The sequence below is a fragment of the Ammodytes marinus genome, assembly GCF_949987685.1.
Source record: "Ammodytes marinus genome assembly, chromosome: 13".
NCBI lineage: Eukaryota > Metazoa > Chordata > Actinopteri > Uranoscopiformes > Ammodytidae > Ammodytes > Ammodytes marinus.
The window spans coordinates 20,341,806-20,368,751 of record NC_137217.1 but is presented as its reverse complement, the minus strand read 5'-3'; the positions used below and the strand labels follow the sequence as shown (position 1 = coordinate 20,368,751).

Genomic DNA, 26,946 nt, shown 5'->3' with positions numbered 1-26,946 from the left:
TGTTTATTTGCTTGTTGTTGTTTTTCTGTTTTCGTTTTTATATGTTTTAGGTTTTGGGATATTGGTTTTGATGTTTTATTTGAAATGTGGGCTTGACACCATGCGGGAATAGTTAACATCAAGGTATTACTGTTAGTTATGTAATTGATTGAAATATATTATAAAATGGTATATATGTCAATTCATGGTGGAAGCATGAACAAATGTAATAAAAATAATTATACAAAAAAAGAGAGAGACCGAGACAGACAGCTGATCTGTCAAGTGCAGCTCCATGGCAGAATAAGTCAGACTCAGAGGTGAGCAAACTGAAAGAGTGAGACGTTGTTTTTAAAAAGGGAAAGAGAGAGAGAGAGATGTGGGTTTGAGGTTTGTCAATGCGAACCAGTTGCTCAGAATCTGGTGGATGGAGGAGGACGGATGAAGGGAGGGGAGCTCTGGGGATAAATGCCTCTTTCATTTCAAAGTGAGAGAAACCCGTTAGGCTACTGGCACAAATTTACATCGACAGAAACTCACTTGAAACAACCATTTTGGACTGTTTAAATCAAAGAAAATCAGCGGAGAGGATCATGGATAATATATTTTCAGAGCAACCGCGTGCAGCACCTTAAACTCTTGGCTTGGTGAGCAGAGTTCCTGTGCGCAGGAGAGCTTCATCTTCAAAGACGCGCTCCGGAGGTCGGAAGAATATAGCGCGGTGCTTACCTACTGTTTGCGAAGGTGTTACACATTAGTAATGCTTTAATGACTCTGACTGGCTGCCTCTTGTTGGATGGCACATATGCAAGATTTTCACGGCCAGAACATGGGTCTTCCTTTATTCTGAAGACCTTTTCGTGTAGGCTAACGCTAAAAAGAGCAGAGAAGATAAGACCCATTTCATTTGAATTTGTATCTCAAAATTCCTGACTGCTTTTGTAGACGTCCTGAAGTGAGCCCTCACCCTCGCAAATGCAGAAATGCCGCTGCAGGACCGTTTAAGTGGATTTTACGCATCTCTTGAGGAAAGAGAGAGCTGAAGCGCGCGTGTGTTTGTGTGTGGTAGCCGCCGATGCACCTCCGGGGAGACCACTTTGTAAACATAGAAAAGAAGGAAGAAAAAAACAGACAAGAGACTGCTTTTTTTCGGTTTTATAAATGGAGCTGCATAAATACCTGTTGTGCTTGATGAACTTCATCCTCCTTAAAGGTAAGACATAGGCTACTTTCTAGTGGGTTAAGAAGTCAACTTTAAATGTATTTTTTAAGTAGCCCTTTTTGCTGTTTTTAAAATGAGATGACATTTTTTAACAGAAGTGGACATTATTCAATGACTGCTCAATGCTCAACTTTTGAGAAGTCAACCCATATGACTACATGATTGATGCCTCTTCACTGGCCAGTTGCTCTCCTGTCCTCCAGCACTGTCTCAATGGGTGATATGATCATTAACCCCCTCAACTTTGGCACTTTAACAGACAACATCTGTGAGTAATTGTGTCACACGTGCCTCACTGAGTCCCATAGGGCTTTGTTCTGTGTGACAGTAAGTGACTGACCATGAACACATTCCTAACGTGATAGTGTGCAGCAGTCTTGAGGAGCGGGCACATTAAAACACATTTGGCCACACTCCATTTGCAAAACAGATCAAAGGTATAGGAAGTTGTGCATGAGTCCAGCAAAGTTATGGTTCCTGGTCCTGTAGTAAATCTTCAGTTTAGTCAGTACTGAGGAAATATTTCATTCTCATTGGAGGCCTTTAGCATGTGGAAGATGTCAATCAGATTGCCTATATTAGCATGTATCCTCTTCCGAAAGGTTAGTGGTTCATCTCCTCTTACAGCTGACACCCTCCGACCCTGGCAGCTGTGTAACCCGGCCATATCAGCCATTCCCATCACTTAAACCTGTCGTCTTAAGTTCCCTTAAATAGGCGTCTTTGCCATGTGCGTTTGGTCCATGTTGCATGAAAGTCAGCGCCCCTCCAGTACTCATGTTTGCTGTGGCAGAGCGGCCTCACACACCTCATTGAGCTATTCCCGCTCGCCAGCAAGAAACCAAAGAAACAGACCATTGTTTTCTGCCAAAACTAAGTGTTTATGCAGCCGATAAGCAGTTGTTGAACTGCTGCATTATAGGAAACAGCCGTGAAGCAAGATGAGATCAACAAAGATACTATGTTGTGCAAGGCATGCTCATTTTGTACCTGCTTTGAATCACACACATTCAATCTTTGATGTGAATGAGATTTTGTCATTTGTTCCAAATTTGAACATGTCGACTGAAGAATGATTATGCATGCAGCCAGTTTTCATGCTATGCAAAATGCATCTCATTCAGAAGCTTAGGAATGAGACCACATACTTATACACAAACATGAACACCTATTTACACATGCCAGCCCGGCAGCCAAATGTTGCCTGTGGTTAGGTTTTACACATTGCCCCTCATTATCCGTTTGAATCAAGCATGTACAGAGTAATTTCTCTGTACATGAGCCCCCCCCCCACCCCCTTGTTTTACTGTTTAATCTCTAATTGAATTACGGTAGCTTGTGTGATCTGAGTGCAAGAGTTCCTGCACGCGTGCGAGTTCCCTAACATGTGCATGTGTCATCCATGTGAGCATGGAGGTGAGTGAGTGTGTGTAATGTTAATGGTTTCAGCAGAGCTTGCCTGATGCAGGCAGCAGGCATCCCATGTCTGTTACACTCTGTTAGGCTTTACTGAGATGTTGAACACAGGTGTGGTTGACTCAGTTTCACCCGTCATTCATGTATTTATGCTATAATTCCAGCTCCCAGCTATCTTTTTGTGTTTTTTTACTCTCCCATCATTCACCGACTATCATTCCTTCTCCTCCTCTTCTTTCTTCCACCCCCAATCCCCACGAGAGGGTTACAGAGATGAGAACAGAACACGATGGAGAGAAAATCTGTGAAAAAGGGTGAGAAGAAGTGAAGGGAGGGGGATTGCGTGGGAAACATTATGAGTCAGTTTAATAAAGATGATAGAAACAGACAGTGGAGCAGACATCTCTACTGCTGGACATGTAACAGAGGTGTTTTTAAAGGTATATTTAGTAGGATTATCCTAAAAATACTAAAAGTATAGTGTTGTGTTTATCAGCGGAGTCCCCTCTCTGGCTATATAATGCTTTGTTTTGAATTTATTTTGCTCCAGTGGGGCGTTTCCGGGAGTCAGCTTTTGGGCTGTGCGGGTGGGGTGGGAGTTGGGATGGGGTGGGGTGGGGAGGTGTGGTGTGGAGTAGTGTTTAACCCTCACCCAATAACAGAGCAAAGTGCTGTGCGGCCTGCTGTGACGGGGAGTTGGCTTGATTTCTGTTTGATACGTAAGCTGCTTATCAACAGGGGGATAGCTTTCGGCGATAGCTAGCTGGCTCTAGCTATCGCAATTCAGAGTTAACATACTCAGAGTTGACTGACGCAACGCTGATCAGCCATTCTGAAACCAATATGGTCATCTCAGAGTTGGTGAACTCAGAGTGGAGGCTTGAACTCAGAGTTTGTTAACCCTGCTTCCTGAAACAGGCCCCTGGTCTTATTTCCATGTGTTACTACTCTGATAACGCTGGGGGGAGGATGTCTGAGGCCATGTTTACACAACACTGGTCTCGCTAAAAACGGAAATGTTTTTCCTTTACATTTTCAAAAACGTCCATGTTCAGACACAAAAAACTTGAAAACTTTCTTCATGCACACGGTGTCAGAAAAACGGGCCAAAATCGCTGTTGTAAACATGCCAAGCCAGTTGGCGGTGACACTTAGTAGATAGCCCTTCAGGTGCAATTTCCATACATAAACAATCCGTTTAGCGTAACTGAAAATGAATGCCACTTACGTTCATGAAGCTTTAGGTGTGAGTGCAGCGTTACAAGCGTTCTGTCCTCTTTTTACACTGCGTAGAACTTGTGAAAACGGAAGACATGCTGCCAGTGACTGGAGCACTGCTGGGCTGTGAAGGGGCTGTGTCAGCGCTACCTTGCTGTTTCTTTCTGCCTCAAAATAAAAGTAAATTCACATTTGGCCAGTTAAATGCTTTTAATGTGAAGCCGCAGCCTTAGGAACGGCTCTGTTTGTGATAACAGTAACTTAATTGCTTTGCGCTATGGTGTATTTTAATGTAAAAAGCAGCGAAAGTTTACGTTTTCAAGACTGCAAACACTGTTATCATGTAGACGAACGGCCTCAAATGTAAAAAATACTTTTGTGTTTCTGTTGAAATCGTAACAGTGTAAACAGGCCCTGAATCTTGTGTTTTCAAAAAACAAACGACAAATCCTATTGAGTTTACCTTTAAGTCAGAGATTTAAATTAAAGAGACGGTGTAACAGACAAGTTGAGATAAATGTAGGATCCAAAACATACATCATTTTCTCTGTATACTGCTGCAACTACTGGCTTCCCTCTCTAGCATCCGAAAAATTGTATTGTCAATTTCAGTTTGCACACACACACAAACACATACATATTCAATCACATACGCATCCAGCAGCAGTTAGTGCCCGGAGACGAACATGTGGTTGAGAGAATCCGGACTCAGTTTCGCTTTGATATACTTTATGTTTGCAGCCAGTTGTCATGGCAATTGGGTGGTCAGACAGGCTGCGGTACAGTGTCATATATATATATATACCCCAATGAAAATGGAACCAGGAGGGAGGACAGGACAAAAAACAGAACGATGGTACAGTTTTGTGGGAGTATGTGGGGTTTGGAAGGGAGAGGGGCCTTGTGGTAAGTTGCTGTGTGTGTGTGTGTGTGTGTGTGTGTGTGTGCGCGCGCGTGCATGCGTGCATGTGTGTGTGTTATATTACATAGAAAAGGGGGTAAAAAAGGAGCAGTTTATGAGAGAATGAGTGAAATGGGAGGATGACGGAGTAAATCAGTGGCAGGGGTTGTTATCAGAGGCCTGGCCTGTTGCGGGAAGAAATTTGGAATTGGAGAGGGTGGTTGAAGTTGCCACAAGAAAAGACAGAAACTTTTACTACACTGTGTTTAAGAGTGGTGGTGGGAGCAATATGAGAGAATAACTTTTTGCAACAAGTCTGAATAGAAAGATTTCTGTTGACTCTTGCCTTGAAAATGTAGTATTAAGGAATGACTATCCTTGCTTACGCATATTTCAAATTGGTGAAGTGTATTAAACATCTGTGTAGAATCAGTTATATGGCTGAATCCCATTGAAGACATTGGAGGTTTGGATGTTTAAATGTTGGAAGCTCACACAGATCTGCAAGATGAGCAGAAACAAGACATACTGTATGAGTCCTACAGCCTCATTGGCAGCTCTGAGTGGCTCTACAGTGGTGCTTTAAGTCAAATGCAAACATACCGATGCTAAGTAAGTAAAATGGTGTTTACCATTAATTTGGTCATAAAGCAGAGTGTTGGACTAATTCAAATTTTGACGTGATCATAGCGCTAAATAAAAGGTAATGCAACTCATCCCGCAGGGAAGGGTAATGTGTTTACCAGATTTCATGGCAATTATTCCAGTGGTTGTTGAGACATTGAACTAAAAACAAATGTGAATCTCATTGTGGCGTAAGACAGAAATCCAGGGGAACTCCACAGTAAGTAGGCTTCTTCCTCTGGGACCATACATTTTATGTCAATCCATCGACTAGATGTTGAGATATTTCACAGGACAACAGGAAACTTTGACCTGCTGGTGGCCTTAGTAGAAAAGTCATGGGATGACCAACGTCAGCAGGAATCAGCCTTTAGGAAGCATAGAAGTCTGTACAAAATCACAGTAATCCATAAAAAAGTTGGTGTGATATTTCAGCCTGGACCGAAATGGTGGAACGACTGATACAATCACATTGCCATTCCTAGCAAAGCCGCTAGCCTGTCTATAAAACCCCACATCTGCATAGCTGTCAATGTCCAATGAGTAAATGTGAGTACAAGAAAATGATGAAACGTCTGTTCAAAAGATAAATTGGAAAAGCAGGTAGAAGGAACAACTGTACTGTATGTGAGAAAGGCAGGAGCACAGATAGAAGAAAACATATCTTGTTTCCCTCTCTATTCCAAGGAATCCCCCTTTGATTGGCCTGGCCGAGGTAAATGTCTTTGTGTCAGTGTGTATTTGTGGGGAAATGTCTGTATTGAAGTGAGAGTGTACATAAGTGTAGAGTGTTATGGTCTTGTTCCCTACTCTGGACTACTTTTCTGCGGTGGAATCACCAAGTTATGTACAGTAGTTACTGTAGATGCCCCCGTATGCTGCATAATTGCATCCAACACAGCCTGCTACAAAGTCTGTCCGTCACGCACCAAGTCTGTCTGGTTTGTCCAGGTGATCACAGTTTTCTACAGAATCCAAAAGTTCACACTCTGCACTGCACTCCCCATGGTCCTTAGCAGTAGCCTAAGTAGTTAAGTGGGAAGTAGACTGGATTACACATAAAAGATGCCTTCCTTTATAGTTAGACTAGTTCCGTGCCCATTCAGGAATTGACCGCGCCAACACTTGGATTTTGTGTCTCTTCACACTATTACAGTTGCGGCACAATCTGCACTGCACTCCCTTGGGTCCTGAATAACACAGACACACACACAAGTGTGATGGGTTTTCTTTTTCACGTGACCGAGTACTGTCTACTCATGCTGTAAGAGTAGCAGAGCACTCTTGCAAACAAAGTTAAAGTCCAGCTAGCTTGACCAGGTTTTCACAATTTACTAGGCTTCAGAACCACTAATCCAAAGAGCTTTACACTTAGCATTGCACTCCCTTGATTCCTCAGCTATAGACCCGGCAAGTGTGAAGTAGACCACATGAACGGTTGGCGAGATATTTAAAGGACAAACAGACATACACAGTGATGTCTCTGTTATGTGATGGTGGTTGTACATTTGTTTTTGGTGGAAAAGGCAAGGACCTTGTGATTACCCCAAACAGTAGCAAGGACTCTGCTGTGTGAACGTATCCCTTACATGATATGTAAATCAACGATAGAATATACAAAAGGTTTACACATAGAAGGATGTTGGGATTGGGGAGGAAGCTGCAGCAGCAAATGGCATTGGTATGAGCGCTTTATCACAGTAATAGTAAGAAGTGTCACGTTATAATGCATAACACCTGTTTAGGTTGGTCTGATCGCCAAACATTGTTTTAATAATTTATAAAATTGTATTGTAGGGGAGAGTGGCCTAAGTTGTGCAACTTTTCACTCAAAGCGACTTTAAAGTAAGGCCTTTACAGTAAAGTCTCCAACTCAAATATGTACATATAGTTCAGGGTGTTGTGCATCCCTGGCAATAAAAACTTTGGATCTGGAATAAACTGTTGAAGAAATATAGCTTTCGGGAAAAAAGTTGTCTTGATGCACAACTTGCCCCCGGTGTGGTGTAAGTTGTGCGGTTGGGGAGAATACCATGGGGTGAATTGTGCCATTGATATATATCTCATAAACTGTAATGCAAGACCAATCCATTAGACAATCACTTATTTAAGGTGTATTTAAAGTAAATAAAGTAAATAGTTGACAAAGATTGAAGGACAATTTTCTTAAACAAGGCCTAGCAGATCTAATGGTTTTACCTGCAAAGCTCACAATGACAAAGTCACCATCATCACCTTTCTGACCATTCTGAACTCTCATCAGTGGTGTCGTTAAGTGGAATTGAGATGTCACTCTCTTCTGAGCTACTGTAGACAATCACTTTCTTTTGGTGACCAGCGTATACATGCCACTGGCACAACTCTCAGAAATTTACTTTGCACTAGTTGCTCCGTGCTTGTGGAACCAACTGCCACCTGACAAATGTGATCCCCTACATTTCTGCCTTTAAATCAAGGCTCAAAACCCATATGTACACCCTGGTGTTTCCTCCCCATTAACTATCTTACCTCTGCACTACTATCTGTGTTTATGTGGATGTATGGGCTTTACGTCTTTTATTTTGGTTATTATTATTTTACCTTCATTGTTTACCTACTGAATGCACTATGTACAGCACTTTGGACAGTGCAAACTGTCATAAATGTGCTTTTATAAATACATTTTACTTATTTACTTACTTATAACTCACCCAGGCCCTTTGGCACAAATCACCCCAATCCCAGAAATTTGGATAATAAGCATGATGCAGCAATTTAGGGCTGACATCGTGCTAACTGTATAGACTCAAAATGTAGCATACCGAAGCACTAAAACATGTGTCAAATGTTTTCAAACTTGTCTATAATTGTTCAGACACAATAATCAAAAAACGTTGATCATGGAAATTTTACTTTGAAAGGCAAAACACAGTTTTTTTTAGCTTAAATGTGCTTATATCTTATTCCATGTTTCTCCCTTCTTTACAGGATGAGTCAAATGGATGGCTCTTCTTAAATATGTGGTCACATTTCCAATTTCTTCCACGGTTTTCTAGAAACAAGGGGTGTCACAACTTCCAAAATGCACAACTTAGGCCACTCTCCCCTATATGTAATTGTATCTGCAGTGAGTTATATGTTTCCTTAAAAAATAGCATCTCTAATTCATGGCTTAAATGTATAAAAAAATGATTTATATATATATAAACATTTTTATAAGAAAAGAGAGTTTCATTTTTAAATTGCATAAAAGTAGTAGTGTGGAGATTCGCAGTGTTGGAGATCAGTGTCCAATCTTATTTATTCTGAATTTTAAAGGTAAACCTTTGTTTAATTTGTTCACTCAGTTTCACTCTTAGCATAGCAGGAAACTGATCTATGTATGTAGGTGTGTATTAATCTTACCTTTTTTATATTTTTCCTGGGGTTGAAAAAACATATTTGGACCTCCTATAACAATTTACATGTTGCCAGTAGGAACATGTTTATGCTTCAGTTTACACCTAAATGTCCAACTTAGTGAACTGTCTGACTACCATCTTGTTGCTGCCTGTCTTCTCTGTCTCACTCACCGCTCTCTCTTGTTTTATGAAGGGCAGGCTTGTGTGTCTTAACAGGGGGCTTACTATACTCCGTAGTTTTTCTAACCCACACCCTTCCCTGCCTTGCCTCTTCTCTCCCTCTTTCCCCTCAAACTGAACTCCCTTTTTCCTCAGAGGTTGCCTTTGGTCACTCTGTTTATCCGTCTTTTTCAGAATGCTTCCCCCAATGCGCTCTCCCAAGGCCAAGAGAGAAAATAATTACAATAATCCGATTATTTTTCATTTTCATTTTCCAGCTCTGTGTTTTCCATGTTGTCTTTCTCAAATTTTAATGACTAATGAGTATTTTTTTGGGTCAATTCTTTGTCTTAACACCTTAAAGCATACGTTTATATTTTGGGAAATATGCTTACTCACTTTCTTACTGAGAGTTAGTTTGATTTGATACTACACTCATGTTTTTACAATACAAGTTACAAAAAGGTAGTCATTTCCTGACGACAATGATTTATCGTGTTACAATTTGTACAGATTGATTTAAGTGCTGGTAGGTAGAGCTGGTAGAGCAAGGCTAACTCTACATTGCCTTCTTATGTAGGCTGCACAGCGGGAGTTTGTGATGATTGACCCACCAGCAACCAGCCTTGTGTTTTCTGACTTTTTCATCTATTTAACAATCTCTTCTGCTTTGTTTTTCAGAGTTGTGTCAGTGTTTCAACATAGATGTAACGCACCCGCGCATTTTCACCGGTCCAGAGGACGCTCTGTTTGGCTTCTCTGTATTGCAACATGAGGCAAACGGAGAGAAATCGTAAGTGTGTGTTGAAAGACGGACAAATACAAAATGTCATACTTACAAAAGTAGAATGATGATAAATAACTGGCCGTCTCCTTATGTGGAAGGATGCTGGTTGGTGCTCCCTGGGACGGGCCGCCCAACAACAGGAAAGGAGATGTTTACAAGTGCATGGTGGGACAGGAGAGGAACTCAAACTGCAGCAAAGTGAATCTAGGTGAGAAACACAGATATTCTCTCCCTCAAAAAAGTTATCATCAAGTTTACATCTGCTACCCAATATGCTACAGTACACTGTCTCTCTCTGTCTCAGACACTGCTCTCCAGAACGTCACTAAAAACTTGAAGAACTCACACCTGGGAATGACGCTCACTCCAGAGTCACCTGATGGCTTCCTGGTATGTGGTTTCAACACTGACCAACAAGCTCTTGTTTTTTAGCTTCATTTCTGCTGTGTCTACTTTTTTGGGTGTGGGAGCTGGAAGGGATGTGGTGAAACCAGGCTATCTTTGTTTTTATTTGAATTAAGATGTGACAATGCGTTTACTGATCCCTCATTTCTTGGATACCTTTGTGGAGATTCATATGCACATTTACAAAGTCAACACAGACTGATTAATCATGTGCTTATAGAATCGACATTTATTTATTTATTTATTCGTACAGTGTATTATATATGCATATTGTTAGAAAGTCAAAATTCTATTTTATCGGGTCTTAATTCAAATAAAATTGGACATTTTCCCTTTCTTTTCTTTGTTACTTTACTGACTACCGTTGTCACTGCATCATACAGTAAACCCAATGCACCTTTTTCATTACGTCTTTGATTTAGCTGACTCTTCTCAACGCACTCTTTTCCTGCCATGCCTGTTGCTCACGTGAATGCAATACCGTATATCTTGCTGCTACTGCTGATGTAACTCGTGATTATTATAACCAATGTACAGTATATTTGTGCAATGTATAGACATAATACTGTAATCAATGTATATATGCATATGGGGCTATGCTAAGCCATCTTTTCTCTGCATAATTCTGATTAAATAATTTTTTTTTAGGTAGTTAACTCTTAAGCAAGTCAAATCTCAGAGCAGTCAAGTCAAAGTTGTCCAATTTCTGTAACTTGCGTCGAGTCTGATACACACATTGCACTCTAATCCTGATCTCTCCAGTTTTGAGGCTTCTGTCTTGCAGAAGAAAACACACACTACTGGCTGGGCCAGCAAGCAATAGTGTGTGTTTTGCATGCGTGTTGGTATTTTAGTTACTGTGTATTTTAATTTTTTGTGTGTGTGTGTGTGTGTGTGTGTGTGTGTGTGTGTGTGTGTGTGTGTGTGTGTGTGTGTGTGTGTGTTAAGAAAGTGTGCTTGTCTGTTTTGGTGTCCGCCAGGTTTTTAGTGCTGCTTCGGGTGTAGAGTCGTGTACAGTTCATGAACACCATCCAGCTAACGTGTGTTCCTGTGTGTGTGCGTGTGTGCGCGTGTGCCTCTGTGTGTGTGTGTGTGTGTGTGTGTGTGTGTGTGTGTGTGTGTGTGTGTGTGTGTGTATGTGTGTGTGTGTGTGTGTGTGTGTGTGTGTGTGTGTGTGTGTGTGTGTGTGTGTGTGTGTGTGTGTGTTTATCCTAACCCCAGTGGTCAGGTCTATAACAGGATCGGAATGCGTCTCTGGCCCTTTGTTAATGACAGACCTACCAAAAGCCATAGCACCTCTTTTGCTTTTCTCAGTCCTCTCCTTCCTCTCCTCCCTCTCTCCATGTCTTCTTTCTGCCTGTCCGTGTGCTTTAGAAGGAACCCGTTCATAATGACAGGGCACTCAAAACCAGGATGTTTCTCTTTCTCTCATTCTACCCCCATTTCACTCCACTTTCCGTCTCTCCCTTTCTCTCTTTTGTCTCTATTCTGTATGCATGAATTTCTCGTTTATTTTCTCTTTCCGCACTCTCCCCCTTTATTGCTCCCTCTTGGTATGAAAGCCAAATAAATGCTTGCTTGAAGGGATGCTTTGAAGACAGAAATATTTTTATAAGATGCCCTCCCACCCCACACGCAACCCCCCTACATTTAGCACAATCAAATTTAAATTGCTTTACTGGTCTGGTGTTCCAGCTCTGTTAAACCACTCATGACAACAGTGACTGCCAACATGTCAACAATAGTCTCCCTCTCTCTGCCTCTCCCTCTTTTTTCAAACCCCCAAACCACACTATTGTAGTTTTTCCATTACATATTCCCTCTCATGACTTGGTTTTCTTTTTGTTCCTCGTCTGCCCTCATTTGGTCTTCTTTCTGTGTTTGTTTGTGGGTTACTCGACCACAGTTTCAATCCTTTGATAATGACATAAAAAACACCTATGCATCTTGTGAGCTGAACACAAATACTGAAAAAATATGTACAGCTGAAATTGACTGTAGATGCTTCAGAAATGTCATATATGCTGATGTGTTTGTTTGGCAGGCATGTGCCCCTTTGTGGTCTCAGGAGTGTGGTACATCTATGTTCAGCACTGGCATCTGTGCCTCCGTCAGCGACGACTTAGAACCAAGAGAGACCATCGCTCCAACGGCGCAAAGTAACCACACATTTGCACACACATGCATTGTGGCTATGCTGCACAGGCCTGCTTTAGCTAAGCAAATATTTTTCAAACTCCACATGTGGTAGGGTGCTCCACTTACATGGACATCGTGATCGTGCTGGATGGCTCCAACAGTATTTACCCCTGGTACGAGGTCCAGAACTTCCTCAGCAACATCCTCAGCAAGTTCCACATCAGCCCGGATCAGATGCAGGTACAAGTGCAAGTCGATGTGCATTTGCACGGCCTTTAAATATTATTTACATTGGTAATGGAAACTTGTGAGTTTGAATTTGAGTGAGTCTCCCACTTAAACCTCTTCCCTTAGCTGATGCCCAGAACAGTAACTCAAGCTAGTCTCTTGAGTAAAAACATGCACAGAGTGACACATATAAAGAACCATTTTGGCAAATATGCCCAGAATGAATTGCTTTTCTAATGTAAAGGGACGTGAACAGAACTAGCTTGAGGTTGGGCAGGAATGAAAGTCAGAGGGGGTCGGGGGGAGGATCTGGGGACATTATTCTGAGCTTAACAACAAGAGGAGTGAACGGAGGTTTGGGTAAAGGGTAGCAGTCAATGTGAGGTTAAGAGGAAATACTTCTGGTTTTCCAATGAATTCACAAATTACCCAAGTGCACTGTTTGCTTTAAGAATGTGAGCGGTACTTAAAGAGATAGAATCAGCCCAGAAGTCTCAGATGTTGCTTTCCACAACTATGTACCAGCACAAGCATGACTGGCGTTTTTTAAATACTTGTATGTTTGCATGTGTGTGTGTACATTCAGGTTGGTATACTGCAGTATGGCGAGGTAGCAGTCCATGAGTGGTCTCTGAAGGACTACCAGACCACACAGGAGGTGGTGGAGGCTGCGAAGAACATCAGCAGACAGGAGGGAAGAGAGACGCGCACTGCATACGCCATCCACATGGCCTGGTATGACCTGTCAATCAGTTTCCACACTCTTCCTTTGTAAAGTACATTTGGCTGGCTAACTGGAAACTGTTTGGAGTTTAGTAAAGCATTCTTAGGAGTTTTCTCTAAATACATTACTGTATAATTTTAGATGTAATGAACAGGTCTATTTTCTTCTAGTCTGGTCTTATTTCTAATGACATGCTCCATTAATATCCCATTAGGCTGCTTTTGATTTATGATTGATATGAGGATTTACCAAGTTATCGGACAGGGTTTAGATTAACATGAGCTACTCAAAGCTGCTTTTTGGGCTTTGGCCAGGAGAACATAAACACAGCTAATTAATGTTATTCTGTGACTGACGGATAAGTTAATAATCGACAGTTTGAGAACACTTTTGCCGTTACAACTTTATGAGAAGATAGTACATGAATGTTGTGTTTACAGCTTGTTGTGCCGCCTTCAAGTGGGCAAAAACAAGTCTGTTAAAGCCGTTATACAAGTTCAAATGAAAGAATGTTGTGTCAGTTACAATAATTTTTATGTTCATAATAGTTTCATTGAATGTATGTGCTGAACAGAGATATAAATGTTAAAATCCTGGCAAAATATGTACACCTTTTAAAACATCATGGCTTTTCTTCGTAGAAGTATGTTGGGGGTATTTAAGAAGGTAACCCAAGTCTAAAGAAACAGCTCTATAGGTTGGGGGGTTAGTGGCTAAGTCCTAAAATATCTGCCTTTTCAAAATAAAATTCCTGCTTTATTAAAGTCATACCCACATGGAGCACCACACCCAGACCTGATGTGAAGCCACCACTTCCATTTTGGGATGTGTATCTTGGAGAGGGGTGGTACTTCTATGTCTTCTACACACACACACACACACACACACACACACACACACACACACACACACACACACACACACACACACACACACACACACACACACACACACACACACACACACACATACACACACACACACACATATACACACACACACACACACACACACACACACAGGTAATTGGAGAGTTCCTGTTTTCTGGGACATTTGAAGATAAAAGTTCGAGAAGTTTAGGAGTAACATTTAAAGGTTGTTTATATCTGTGACTAGAAACTGGAACCAGTGAAATAGTTTAACACTCCGATCTAAACCTAACACTATTAATAAACTCATCAGCGCTATTGACAAAATAAAATAATGTGTTATTCACACACACACACACACACAGTACAGATGGACAAATATAGCAGCGCTGGCACAAGGCAGGAAAGTGAAGGGGTAGAAAAACAGCAAGATTAGCTGAGCTGGACTAGTTGGCTGCTGGCTCAGCATGGCTGCAGGTGTGGCACAGACTGACCCTGCCCGGTCAGCCAAGTAGTGCTCCTGCAGCTGTAAAAATACACACACAGACACTTGCAGTACACACGCAAAGATGAACACTGACACACACATTAAGAGACTGAAATTCCCACGCACACATTGTATTAATATACCTGAGGGGTGACATTGACTGCATTCACTTCTTGGCCCCCATCTAACCTCAACTTTAACTTTAACCTCAACTACTCCCTGCATGATTGACCAATGATCTTTACCCTAACCTTGTCCCTATTTTAAACTTAACACTAAGCCCGAGCACTTAGCTAACATAGCTCTTTAAAGAACAGAAGACATGCAATCCTTCCCAGTCCAACCCCCTTCTCTCTTTGTCTCTTTACTGAGCTTTTTATGATTTAATTTTCACACAGAGGTGTAGACTTAAGACACACATTTAAGTCTTCCCTGCGCTTATGGGAAGAGGGATGAAAGCACAGTTCTTCAATTGTTAGCTTATCCAAGTCAGTAGAAATAGACCCACCAAATCTTCTGTGTCTAACTGGATATACAAATGCTATTAAAGTGGTTGGCGCTGGGGAAATCAAAGGAATTGGAAAAAACAATAAAAAACTAAATAAACTCAAGAACAGTTTGCAATGGAAGGGGCCTCCAAACACAATAAAAGTTAAGCTATAGTATTTGATATGCAAGAGGGTACAAAGCAAAAACATTCAAGCCTCAGGTTTTGAGCGGGTAAAATCCCTCAGCAAAAAAAAAGCAAGAAATTATATGAGAGGAACAAAAAATAAAACACATACAGTAGCCTGAATATACAGTCTTTTAACACATAATATGTCATATTTCAGGACCGGAAGTCTTGTTCCAAGACCAATGAAATGCTCATGTCTAAGAAATAGTCCGATACATAACCCCAAGTAACGGATTTAAAAAAACTAAGTGGGCTGTCAAAGTGTTGGTATAGGCAGATTTGGTTACCCTTGGTCAGAGCTAAGCTAGTTGTCTCTGCCTGTTTCCAGTCTTTATGCTTAGCTAGGCTAACGACCTATCTCCCAAATGGCTCAGTTGAGAAGTCAAATGTAATATGCAAAATATCACCAAAGTACTTCGAGTTGGAGCTACCACGTATGAACAAAGCATACAAGTGCAGCTAATCAGGCAGATGCTAACGAGTACAGTTTCGGAGTGCGCAGATCGTGAAACACTGGTAACATTGTTAAAATGGACTTAAACAACTATTGTAAAATGCTAAATAATAGAATTTTAAACATGCAATGAAAAAATCAATTAACCTGGATTAACTATGGAAATTGTGCGATTAATCAGGATAAAAAAAAAAAATCTTTTGACAGCACCACTCTTTTCAGCTTGGGCAACACAATGACCCTCAAAGTGCTCCCAATATGTGACTGTGTTTGGAGGGACAAGGTGTAAATTGGATCTGCACACAGTTGACATGTACATTACTGTATATGGAGAGTGCAGGGGACGGTTTAAAAGTGAAGAGTAGATGACAGACTTATTCATGAACATCAAACATCCCTCTACAATTGAATTGGTACGTGATTTTTTATATTGCTCCACCCGTCTGAGACGCTCTCACTCACCCGCACACACAAAAGTACACTCACAGACCGCCGTGCCGTGTCATTACCACACTGCTGTGACTCCATAAAATGGTCTGTAAATACAGCCAGGCCTCCGAATTAGCTCCCCTCACTTTCTCTCCTCTTTCATCTCCCTTTGCCTCTACTTAAAGGCCTACTTCACCGGTTTGAACATGAAGGTGTATTGAATTCTGAGATCCTATGTAGTATAAATGTGCGAAAAAAATTGAAATCGGTTCATCCTAGCCTGAGAAAAGGCAGAAAGAGTGTTTTTTTTAACCCTATATTTTAAAAAAAAACACTCTTTCTGCCTTTTCTCAGGCTGAACCGATTTAATTTTTTTTTGCACATTTATACTACATAGGATCTCAGAATTCAATACACCTTCATATTCAAACCGGTGAAGTAGGCCTTTAATCTCCTTGTTTCTGTCATGCTAATTCTTCCTAGCTTTACCTTCCTCCTTTTTGTATTATTCCTTCTCTTTTTACCAGTTGATGTCTGTCTTTTGTCATAATTTCTCTCTCTACGATGCTCCCTCCTTTTTTATAAACTGTATCTCTCTTCCCCCCCCCCAGTTTTATTTCCCTGTTTAAACCAACAATAACAATACAACATCAGAGCAGGATTGACAGCTCTCAGTTTTAATATTTGTTTTAATCTAACCGTCTTTTATCATTATTTTACTTTCTCTTCCTTCTATTAACCTTGCGTATGCTTTTCTGTTTCTTTCACTTTTCTGGCTATTTGTTTATATATTCATTCTTATTATTTACCTGTTTAGTCTTTCTTTTCTCACCGTCTTCAGATTTGACTTGTTCCTCTCTGTTTCTCTTCCCCTTCTCCTTCTCAGCACCCTATGTAATTTGCAGACTGCATAGGGGAAACGGTTGTTTTTAACTCTGAGTTTCTTGCGGCTGACCACAATGTTATATTTAGGCCAGGGCTGGAGGCCTGAAAATTACTGAGTTCACTAGCAGTGACTACTTTCCACAATTCACTGTGTGTTTGTGTGTTTGTGTGTGTGTGTGTGTGTGTGTGTGTGTGTGTGTGTGTGTGTGTGTGTGTGTGTGTGTGTGTGTGTGTGTGTGTGTGTGTGTGTTGCACGTCTGAGGCTAACCAACCATATTCAACGCTTGGAGCAGGTCCCACTGAGAACAGGTTTCCTGCAGACAAACAGGGTGCGGCTTGGGTCTGTTCGTGTTTGTCATTTAGGTTTCCTCTGTGTATCATGGCACAACCGGATGGGAATGCACAGATGCGGTCACTAGTTGCAATGACACATGCGGGGCTGCGTGCATGACCAATTGGAGTCATAGCAGCAGCTAATGTATGTGTTTCAAATAAGACTAATGCAGTTACAGAAAGGTCAAGGTGTGATACGGACCATTTATGTCTGCCTTGATGGGAAGGAACTTTAAATTCAGTGCCTTAGTGTCTTACTTGTCATCCATTTTCTCAATGTTCGCACTCCCATGTTATCCTCTCTCCCCCTTAAGCTCTTTCACTCCACACTTTCTTGTGCTTACTTTCTGTCTTGATTCAAGTTCATTCGGCTGGATGTTGGAGGGGATTGGCATGCCATTGTTTCTCTCAGTCTGTCATTTCTTTCTTCGTAGCACGGAGGCGTTTAGTGCTGAGCGTGGAGCGAGGGATGGCGCAACCAAGGTGATGATCGTAGTGACGGACGGAGAGTCACATGATGGCGAGGAGCTGCCAGATGCTCTGATAGAGTGTGAGAACAGGAACATCACCAGATACGCCATCGCTGTGAGTACATCTCATCAAGTCTCAATAGCTCATTCTGCTTTTATTTGAGAGAGGTTTTTTTTTGGTCTCGTGATTCTCAAAGTGAGGATTCAGAACCTTTTTGTACCATGACATGAGTGACACTATTGTGGGAAACAATCAAAAAACTAGCATGACATTATCAATGGGGTGTGTAGTAGATTATCCCCGACATTCCTTGCACTATGTGTGAAATTGATATAGTGACCATCTACACACCCTCAAGCAACCACACAAATACCACCTCCACTCCTTCAAAAATAACATCTCTAAACTACCAAATGAGCCACTTGGTTCTACCAAAATAGCCAAGTGGGAACAAAAGCTCTCCCTTTCCAGCCCCACCCGACCCCTTCAACACACAGAGACACACTGAGTGATGGCATGGTTTTAGTGTCAGAGGGGGCAGGCAGACCTTAGTGGTAGGACTGGTTAAAGACCCCTCCCTTGCCCACAAGAGAAGCTCAGGGACCTCCAGACTCCACTGGGACCACAGAATAGGAGAACACAAGCCAACACGGGGGAGTGGCACAATGCCACTATAGAAATATGAGCAGACGGTGAAGATCAGATTTATGCTACCTAGTAATCTACGGATGGAGAAGTTTAGTAAGAAGTCCCACTCGCTCACACTCTGTTTGGATAGTGGGTAATGGGTAGAGCAGAAATTGTATAGGGAACCTTCAATGCAAAGACAACCACACACAAAATATATGAAGGATAAACAAAAGAGAATGAGGAGGATTTTGTGGTCAAATGTTTGCCTAAAATGTCGAAGTGATGACAGGTACTGCTTGTCACAACAGCCATGTTTTGATGATACTCTCTGTGCTGCTGCCTGTGTGTTTGTGTGGGGGTGCAGTGAAAATGGCTCACATGGGAGGGCAGAGCTTTCAAAACAAGAGCGTGGTCCTCACAAACTGTTTTATACATCAGTGCAAGTCGAGGGCTGGAGGCGTGTGATTGATAGGGGGAGCAGTTCATGCTGAGCAGTGCAATGCATTAATGTACAGTACACACATTCATATATTTAAATGCCATTTTGATTCCAAATCCCTTAAATCTGAAAATGTGCTTTATATGTTAGCAAGAGTTTCTTATTTTGTGTTCTTCTTTATTCCTGTCTTTCTCTGATTATGACTATTTAAAAGCCAGCAGCAGTTGGAAGCCTGAATGGAATTTCCATAAGCTCTTTTTAATGTACATATTTAGATGTAGGCCCTCTTCGCGTCGCACACAGCACCCCTCTCCGCCCCTTACCCTTTTCAAAACAGAGGATTTCCTTCGTTTGCTTGGCAGCTGGAGTCACAGGGGGAGATTCTTGGGTTCGGTTTCTCTTATGGAATTTTCTAATTTGTACTTCAGGCGTTAAGCCACAGGCCACTGCTGCTATAGTATGTCTTCTGCATCAGTCATCTCTCTACCTCACTGCTACACCTGTGCTCCTCATTTACAAATCTCTGGTGGCTACCATTTCCTCCGTTGTTATGTTTTCCAGTCAATTTGTTGCCTTTAGGTATTGCTTAATTGCTTGTGAATTACTCAGGCTAGGATATGTGTTTGTGTTCAACTTTAATCATAGTTAAATGCTGCAGTTCCATGTAACTTCTGTGGTACGTCAGCGTACTTAGTTTTCCGTGCGCGAGACTGAGAGGCAACTGATTCAGCTGCATACCGCTGGAAGATGCAAGGTGAACCCCGTTTCTTCACAGTCCCTTTGGAAACATGGAGAAGAAATTGTACCGATACATGCCAAAAAGTCTGTTTATGCTCTCTTGTTTCTCTCGCTTCCAGCTTAATCTCTCTATGTTTTATTGAGCTTGTGTTATCTGCTTATTCATTTACCGTATTCTCTCATTTACTTTCCTCTTTCTCTCACGCATGGCTCCAGGTTCTGGGCCACTACATCCGCCGGCAGCAGGACCCCGAGACGTTCATTAGTGAGATCAAGTACATTGCCAGCGACCCTGACGAAAAGTACTTTTTCAATGTGACGGATGAAGCCGCACTCAATGACATTGTGGATGCCCTGGGAGATCGCATCTTCACTCTGGAAGGTTTGTCATACAGGGATGAAAGGCTTTGGATGAATAAGATATGATATGTTTAGAAAGAAATATGAAGAAGGAAAGCAGAAATGTGGCAGCTATAGTAAAAAAAATATTTTTGTTCCCTGCTAACATGGTCACAATTTGTAACATACCAAGTTAGAAATTTGATTTTCAATAGTCAATGACAAACATGGAAACACAAAACTGAAAGCGGAGTCTGAGAAAGAAGAGGAAAAATGAAAAGGAGGTGGAGGAAGAATATTTAAGAAGGGTGGAAGAAAGCGAAAGGGGATTAGATTCATGTGAGAAAATAAACAGTAGTCCTGCAGAGAGGGCAAGAAAAAGGAAAGGAAGGTAGAGGCAGTGCACAGCTATCACAATAGTGGTGGTAACATGAGAGGGAGGCTGATGAAAAGCAATGCCAACCTTAAATGGTGAGGGAAATCCAGGGAAGGAAAGGGTGAGGTATGTCTGTCACCTGTGGTCCAACCTTGCTAATGATGAAGAAGGAGAAGGACAGGAAGGAAGGGAGGATACGTGAAAAGAAGCAGGACAACAGGGGAATACTGACTTGATGTGTCTGTCTTGCAGGCACGCTGGGCTACAATGAGAGCTCATTCCACATGGAGATGTCTCAGATCGGCTTCTCCACACACATCCTGGATGTAAGTCTGGCAACTGTTTATCTCTTGTGCAAAGTGAATGTGTGTTTTACCAGTGTGCTTCATCTGTGCCCTTCTGCGTTCCCTCAGGACGGCATCTTGTTTGGGATGGTGGGCGCCTACGACTGGGACGGTGGTGTGTTGAAGGAAGGGACAAATGGACGCATCATGCCGCCCAGAGAGGCCTTTGAAAGCGAGTTTCCCCTGGAGCTCAAAAATCATGCTGCTTATTTAGGTACAAACATATCACACCACTGAACATGGGTCTTACAGTTTTTTTCGATTGCTAAACCACAGTGGGCACAACTGGAGCGACAAGTGCAAAACTCTAACAACAGTATGCAGAGCAGCGGTTCATTCGGGCCAAACTCTAGCTCATTTTTCATTGATAAAACACAATTTTCAAAACTCTACACACCTATCTCATGGCTTAACCACAACCTGCACAACACTGTGGATTTCCAGCACTTTTTTTCAAACGCTAACACACTACTGCCACAACTGTAAACCACACATTCAAAACAGAATGAATGCCTAGTGCATTTCAAACACTGCAGATTGCAATTTCAACTGAAACACTAAGAAGGTGTCTTGTTTTAGACTTGTTAGTGAACATATACAGTATAAAGGGAAAACTCAAAAATACATATTTTTTTGTAAATGGACCAATGAAGACAGGTTGTTGGAGGGAGAAGAGTGGCAGTGAGAGTGTGGATGTGTGGAGGAAGACCTAGAAGACCTGAAATACAGTAAGGGCAACACTGATAGACCCTGTTGTGAATCATGGTCTCTCATTGAGAGAGGCAGGGTTGAGAGTGCAACCCAATCTGCAAAAATCTAAAGTTGCATCTGTAATACGAATTTTCCAGCAAACAAACAGCTTAGAGTTGCATCCTTACAGTAAATGACAACATTACAGGATAGATTTCTGTATTACAATTATAGAATATTTACACAGATAAATACTACATTTGGAAATGTTTTCAATAAAATATACAAAATTTGTATCTATTGAAGCAAACTTCTGATTTTAATTTCTTTTTGTTTTTCTAAAAAAAAAATTGTATGTTATAAAATAAACAATTTCATGTGAAAGAATTTCACCCTTTCATCAAAGAAAATATTACGTAATGTGTGTGAAATAACTCAAATTATTCAAACTGTAAAGATTATAAGTTTGTAATTTATGTATTGGGGTTTGATGCTAGTGTTTGTACTCTGAGCATATTCTGAGTGACAGTGTGTGTTATCTCAGTGAGGACAATTCATAGTGTTTGCTGCACTGAGCCTATTTTGCAGGTGAAGTGAACTGTTCAGCTCCAGTGACTGTTGGTAGTGCAGACTGTAGTTAGAGTTTTGCACATTGAGCTACAGTTGTGCCCACTGTGGGTTAGCAATCGAAAAAAACTGTAATTAGATTAGGTTGAAATTAGATTAAGTTGATGTGTTGGATTATATGTGTTTATATGTATCTCCAGGTTACACAGTGTCTTCTGTGATCGTCGGTGACTGGAAGAGGCTGTATGTCGCTGGTGCCCCTCGATTCAAACACAAAGGCAAGGTCATCCTGTTTGAACTCAGTGACGAAGGCGATGTCAACATTGTACAGGCCCTCAATGGTGAACAGGTAAAGCTCTATTGGTGGGTCACTTTAGTTGCTTTACATTTGTGTTATCATCCTTGGAGAAAATTGGTAGGAGACTTGTATAGACCGATATTAAAGCAAGGGCTCCACCTGCTGGCAGTAAATTGAAAGAGCCTGTTTTCTGTGTGTAGATCGGATCTTACTATGGCAGTGAGGTGTGTGGACTGGATATCGACAAGGATGGCATCACTGATGTCCTTCTGGTTGCAGCTCCAATGTACCTCGGCACAGGAAACAAGGAGGCTGGTAAAGTCTACATCTACACCGTCAGCGGGGTAAGGAGCAGTGGAACGATCATTTTGTGTATACACAAAATCTTTACAATTTTTGTGGTATTTCCATTGCAATTTTTGTTACAATAATATAATTTGTTGTTTTTGTTGTTTTCCCCTCAACTCCAACTCCTCCATCTTTCTTTCTTCTTCACCCCCCTCCTCCCCCCCCCCCCCCCCCCATCAGGAGGAGGTGTTTGTATCGAATGGCACTCTGAAGTCAGAGGAAAAGTCCCAGGATGCCAGGTTTGGTTATGCACTTGCAGCCGCTCCGGATCTCAACCACGACGGCTTCACCGACCTGCTGGTGGGAGCCCCGCTGGAGGATGAACACAGGGGGGCCATCTATGTCTACCATGGAGACGGTATTTACATCAACCACAATTATAAGCAGGTACTTACTCATTTACCTACGATTAAATTCCCACTAGTGTATTTCAGGCCTCATTAGTCAAACTGATTATTCTTGCTCTTGTTTTCTGCCTCTCCAATCCTCTCAGCGTATTTCAGGTGCATCAATCTCCCCCTCCCTGCTGTACTTTGGCCGAAGTGTGAGTGCTCGTTTGGACTTGGATGGAGATGAGCTAATAGACTTGGCAGTGGGAGCCCAGGGCAACGCTGTGCTGCTCAGGTGGGTAGTAGAGGCAGAAGCTAGGAGGAGGCATGGCTAGGACACATTTTTTTCACTGCACTGGGAGATAATGAAGCTAGGTAGCTTATTTCTAAATATGAAAACATAAATCATAAAAATAAAGATTCATTTTCCAATGTCATGGTGGTCACATGGCTGAACATTAAATCCTGTTTTCTATCATTAACTGTTCCGTCCTGTGCCCAGCTCTCGAAGCATAGTCCAGATCAATGTGAGTCTGTCCTTTGAGCCTCACTCCATCAACGTCATTCAGAAGACCTGCCAGAGGGGAGGCAGAGAGTCAGCCTGTCTCAATGCCACCGCCTGCTTCACAACTGTCTCCCGCTCCCCTGGACAACACAGCAACAGCTTTGGTACACCACTTTTTATATTTATTTAATATGCCCCCTTATCCTAAGAACAAGTACTTGCAAGAGTTGTGAATTGGCCCGGAGGCACACAAATAATTAGAATGGGGAATTTTCCAACACTCACCATCTGTCCCTATTTTTCTAATTACCTGCCCCCCTGTCCTCCAGATCTGTGGGTGTCGGCCATGTTGGATGACAGGAAGTTGTCTGCGCGGGCTCTGTTTGATGACAGCTCCCACCGACAAACGCAGCTGTCAGTCCGTGCTCACACAGGACAAACCCTCTGCTACAAACTGCCCTTCCATGTCTATGTGAGCCCAAGCACGAGTTTGACATTGAAGACCTCTTCATACAAGTGCGGCAGGACAAAACTTATTTATTTCTTCTTGTTTGTTTTCTTTCTTTACTGTAGGACACCGCAGATTACATCCGTCCCATTAGCTTCTCACTGCGGTTTAAGATCAACAATACAGAGAGTGGTCCAGTGTTGGATGAAGGCTGGCCGACAACTATCAAGAAATCTGTGAGTGCATCATTGACCTATTAATCACATAACATTAACGCCCTATTTTTTTCCTTCAAACATCCCGTCATCTCTCTACATTTATCGCTCCCAGATCCAGTTTTTTAAAGACTGCGGCGAGGACGACGTGTGCACCACAGACCTGGTGCTGCAGGCTCATATGGACGTCTCTGGGACAAGGTATGGATTTCAGATATTCCCCTTTTCTTAACCGCAAACAAGAGTTTGACAAGATCAGATATCCTACTCAGTTGTTACGTTTTGGCGAGTTCTCATTGTGTTATCTCTACAGACAGAAGCCCTATGTGATTCGTAGCCCCCGTAGGCGTTTGGCGGTTGAGGTGCAGCTCCAGAACAGACTGGAAAACGCCTACAACACCAGCCTGACGCTGCACTATTCACGCAACCTGCACTTCTCCAGCCTCAGCATTAGGGTAAACTCCACACAAACAGTACACTTCTATCACATGCAGCGCCTTGTGTAAACTCACCAAACATGTTTACACAGATCCACATAGACAAACCAAACAGACAATTTCTGTGACCCTCACTTTCTTTCCTTTTCACGTAGGAGGATGCCCACTTAAAGATTGAGTGTACTGCACTTGGTGCCAACAGCCACTCGTGTAACGTCAGCTATCCAGTGTTTCGCTCCCAGTCAAAAGTATGTCTGTTCCTGAGGAAGTAGCTCCACTCCCCGTCCCCACTCAGCCCACTCATACTTCACTCCCTCCATGTTGGATTGTGTCACTGCAGCAGCCTGTTCTCTCTCTTTTTGTCTGCAGGTTAACTTCATGTTGGAGTTTGAGTTCAGCTGCACATCTCTGCATAGTCGAGTGCAGATGAAGCTTAATGCTGTCAGGTAGCTCACTCACATTGGGTTTTTTGATATTGTTTGCAAATCAACAGATTAAAGGCTTTGAAAAATACTTGCCTACGTGCTTATGTAACCCCCCCCCCCCCCCCCCCTTGGTTATTTTACAGTGACAGTGTGGAGAGAGAGGATACTCTGGGAGACAACAGTGTTCAGCTGCAGAGTTTTGTTCAGTATGAGGCAGACTTGTTTGTCAGCAGGTGTGTGTGTGCAGCATGCTGTATTCAACAATCTGATATTTAAGCTATTTTCAATAAATGTTTGTATCTAAGGGGGGTTTCTTTATCATTCTTTTCTTTCTGTGCAGTGACTCTAATTTGAACCGATATGAGGTCCACCCCACTCGGACAATGTCAGAGGCTATGGGACCAGAGTTTCACACACACCTCAGGGTAAAGCCATCTCTCACGTGCACTTTAAAAAAAAATCGCAATGCATGGGTTACATTTATTGTGAAACTCCCAGTAAATAACATAAATGAGTCACCATTATCCTAAAAGGAAGATAAGGTTAAATTAGCGCATCTTTCGTTTCTCTTATAGCTGCAGAACCTCGGCTGTTACTCAGTGAGTAATATGGAGCTCAGGCTGCATCTGCCCTCTGTGGCTGCGGGAGACAGAGTCTTTATGACCGTCACGGATGTCTTCTCATACAATGTGAGTATAGCGCTGCTGTGTGACAGTTTGCGTCTCTCTGTTGGGGCATGTCTGACATATTTTTAATTGCCCTGTAGGCCACAGGGGTGAACTGCAGCGTGCTGAGTGATCTGGCCCAGCTCAAGGCCAGACAAAGAGATGTACGCGCCCTTCATCCTGAGGACATGATGCAGAATGACGTACTGGTGAGGTTCATAAGTAGCACAGCGGCTACGGAACACTGCAACATCAGCATACATGTTGACATTGTCTCTGCTTTTTCTTTCTTCTTTTTTTTGTTGGTATGTTTAGAACTGCAGCAGATCATGGTGCACTGAGGTCGTATGCCAAGTCCAGCAGCTTCAAAAAGGCCAGGCTGCCGTCATTCGCCTCAGCCGCAGAGTTAATGATGATTTCTTCAGAAAAGTGAGTCACACAACAGCACGCAGATGCTCAGTTCAGCCCAAATTCTTCTGTCCCATGACGCAAACATTTTATCACAACCTCTGTGTCTCTTCTTGTAGGCCAAATATAAGTCAGTGAGGATAATCAGTACCTACGGCCTGGAAGCTCAGGAGACTAACCTCATTACTCTGGGTACAGGAACAATCTGGGGGGAGGTAAGAACAAACTGAAGCAGGATTTCGAGTGGCAGAATTGTACTGGCCTTTACTTTCTCTTAATTTTCCTCGCTTCCTTTATTTTTCTGTAGACTGTACTGGAGGTGCTAAAGGGTCGAGCTATTCCCATCTCGCTTTGGATTCTGATTGGTAGCATCATTGGAGGTCTGCTGCTACTGGCCCTCATCATCTTCGTACTATGGAAGGTATTTTCATTTTACATTTATCCTCAGAATTTCTTAAGTAAAGTGAATGTGTTGTGGACGGAATATCAATCTCTATCCCATGTCTCGTCAGATGGGATTCTTCGCACGCAAACAAATAGCAGAGGAGGAGGAAGAGAACCATGAGGACTGAGCTCAACTTCTTGCCGTCATAACAACAGTCATTTGCCATGACGACTACCAGGAGTCCACCTCTTTTGCAAGGAACAAAGATGGACCTGAGATTGGACTTGATACACAGACCCAAAAGGGAAATCCAGGACCAAAGACAAAAATCACTAGGGTCCAACAGAAAAATGCACTACCCACTATTTCCAGGGTCGGGACACTTATGTACATAGTCTTTTTCTAATTCTAAAGAAAATCCAAAGTGTATTAAACCACAATTCTTCTATTTAATATACAGAAATCCTTATGGTTTTACATTTCAAAGAATCACTCTGTCCTATGTTTGTCTTACAGTTTGTGTTTGTTCTTTAATGAAATTAAAACAGTTAAAAAAAGAATTATCATGCTCCGT

General features: G+C 42.1%; 1 protein-coding gene across 1 annotated transcript; it reads left to right on the top strand.

The window, feature by feature from the left end:
• Nucleotides 1–423: 423 nt before the first annotated feature.
• On the top strand, nt 424–26,930 carry itga10 (integrin, alpha 10). Its single transcript, XM_080040092.1, has 30 exons — nt 424–1,192; nt 9,581–9,692; nt 9,785–9,894; nt 9,991–10,076; nt 12,136–12,250; nt 12,343–12,470; nt 13,045–13,193; nt 17,750–17,900; nt 19,810–19,975; nt 20,561–20,634; nt 20,722–20,866; nt 22,110–22,258; nt 22,408–22,551; nt 22,736–22,942; nt 23,049–23,179; nt 23,387–23,553; nt 23,719–23,861; nt 23,963–24,073; nt 24,168–24,253; nt 24,366–24,507; nt 24,645–24,737; nt 24,859–24,935; nt 25,058–25,147; nt 25,255–25,339; nt 25,490–25,603; nt 25,681–25,788; nt 25,895–26,008; nt 26,107–26,202; nt 26,295–26,408; nt 26,500–26,930. The coding sequence occupies exons 1-30, from the start codon at nt 1,141–1,143 to the stop codon at nt 26,557–26,559; spliced, it is 3,519 nt and encodes a 1,172-aa protein (XP_079896218.1). The 5' UTR covers nt 424–1,140; the 3' UTR covers nt 26,560–26,930.
• Nucleotides 26,931–26,946: the final 16 nt, after the last annotated feature.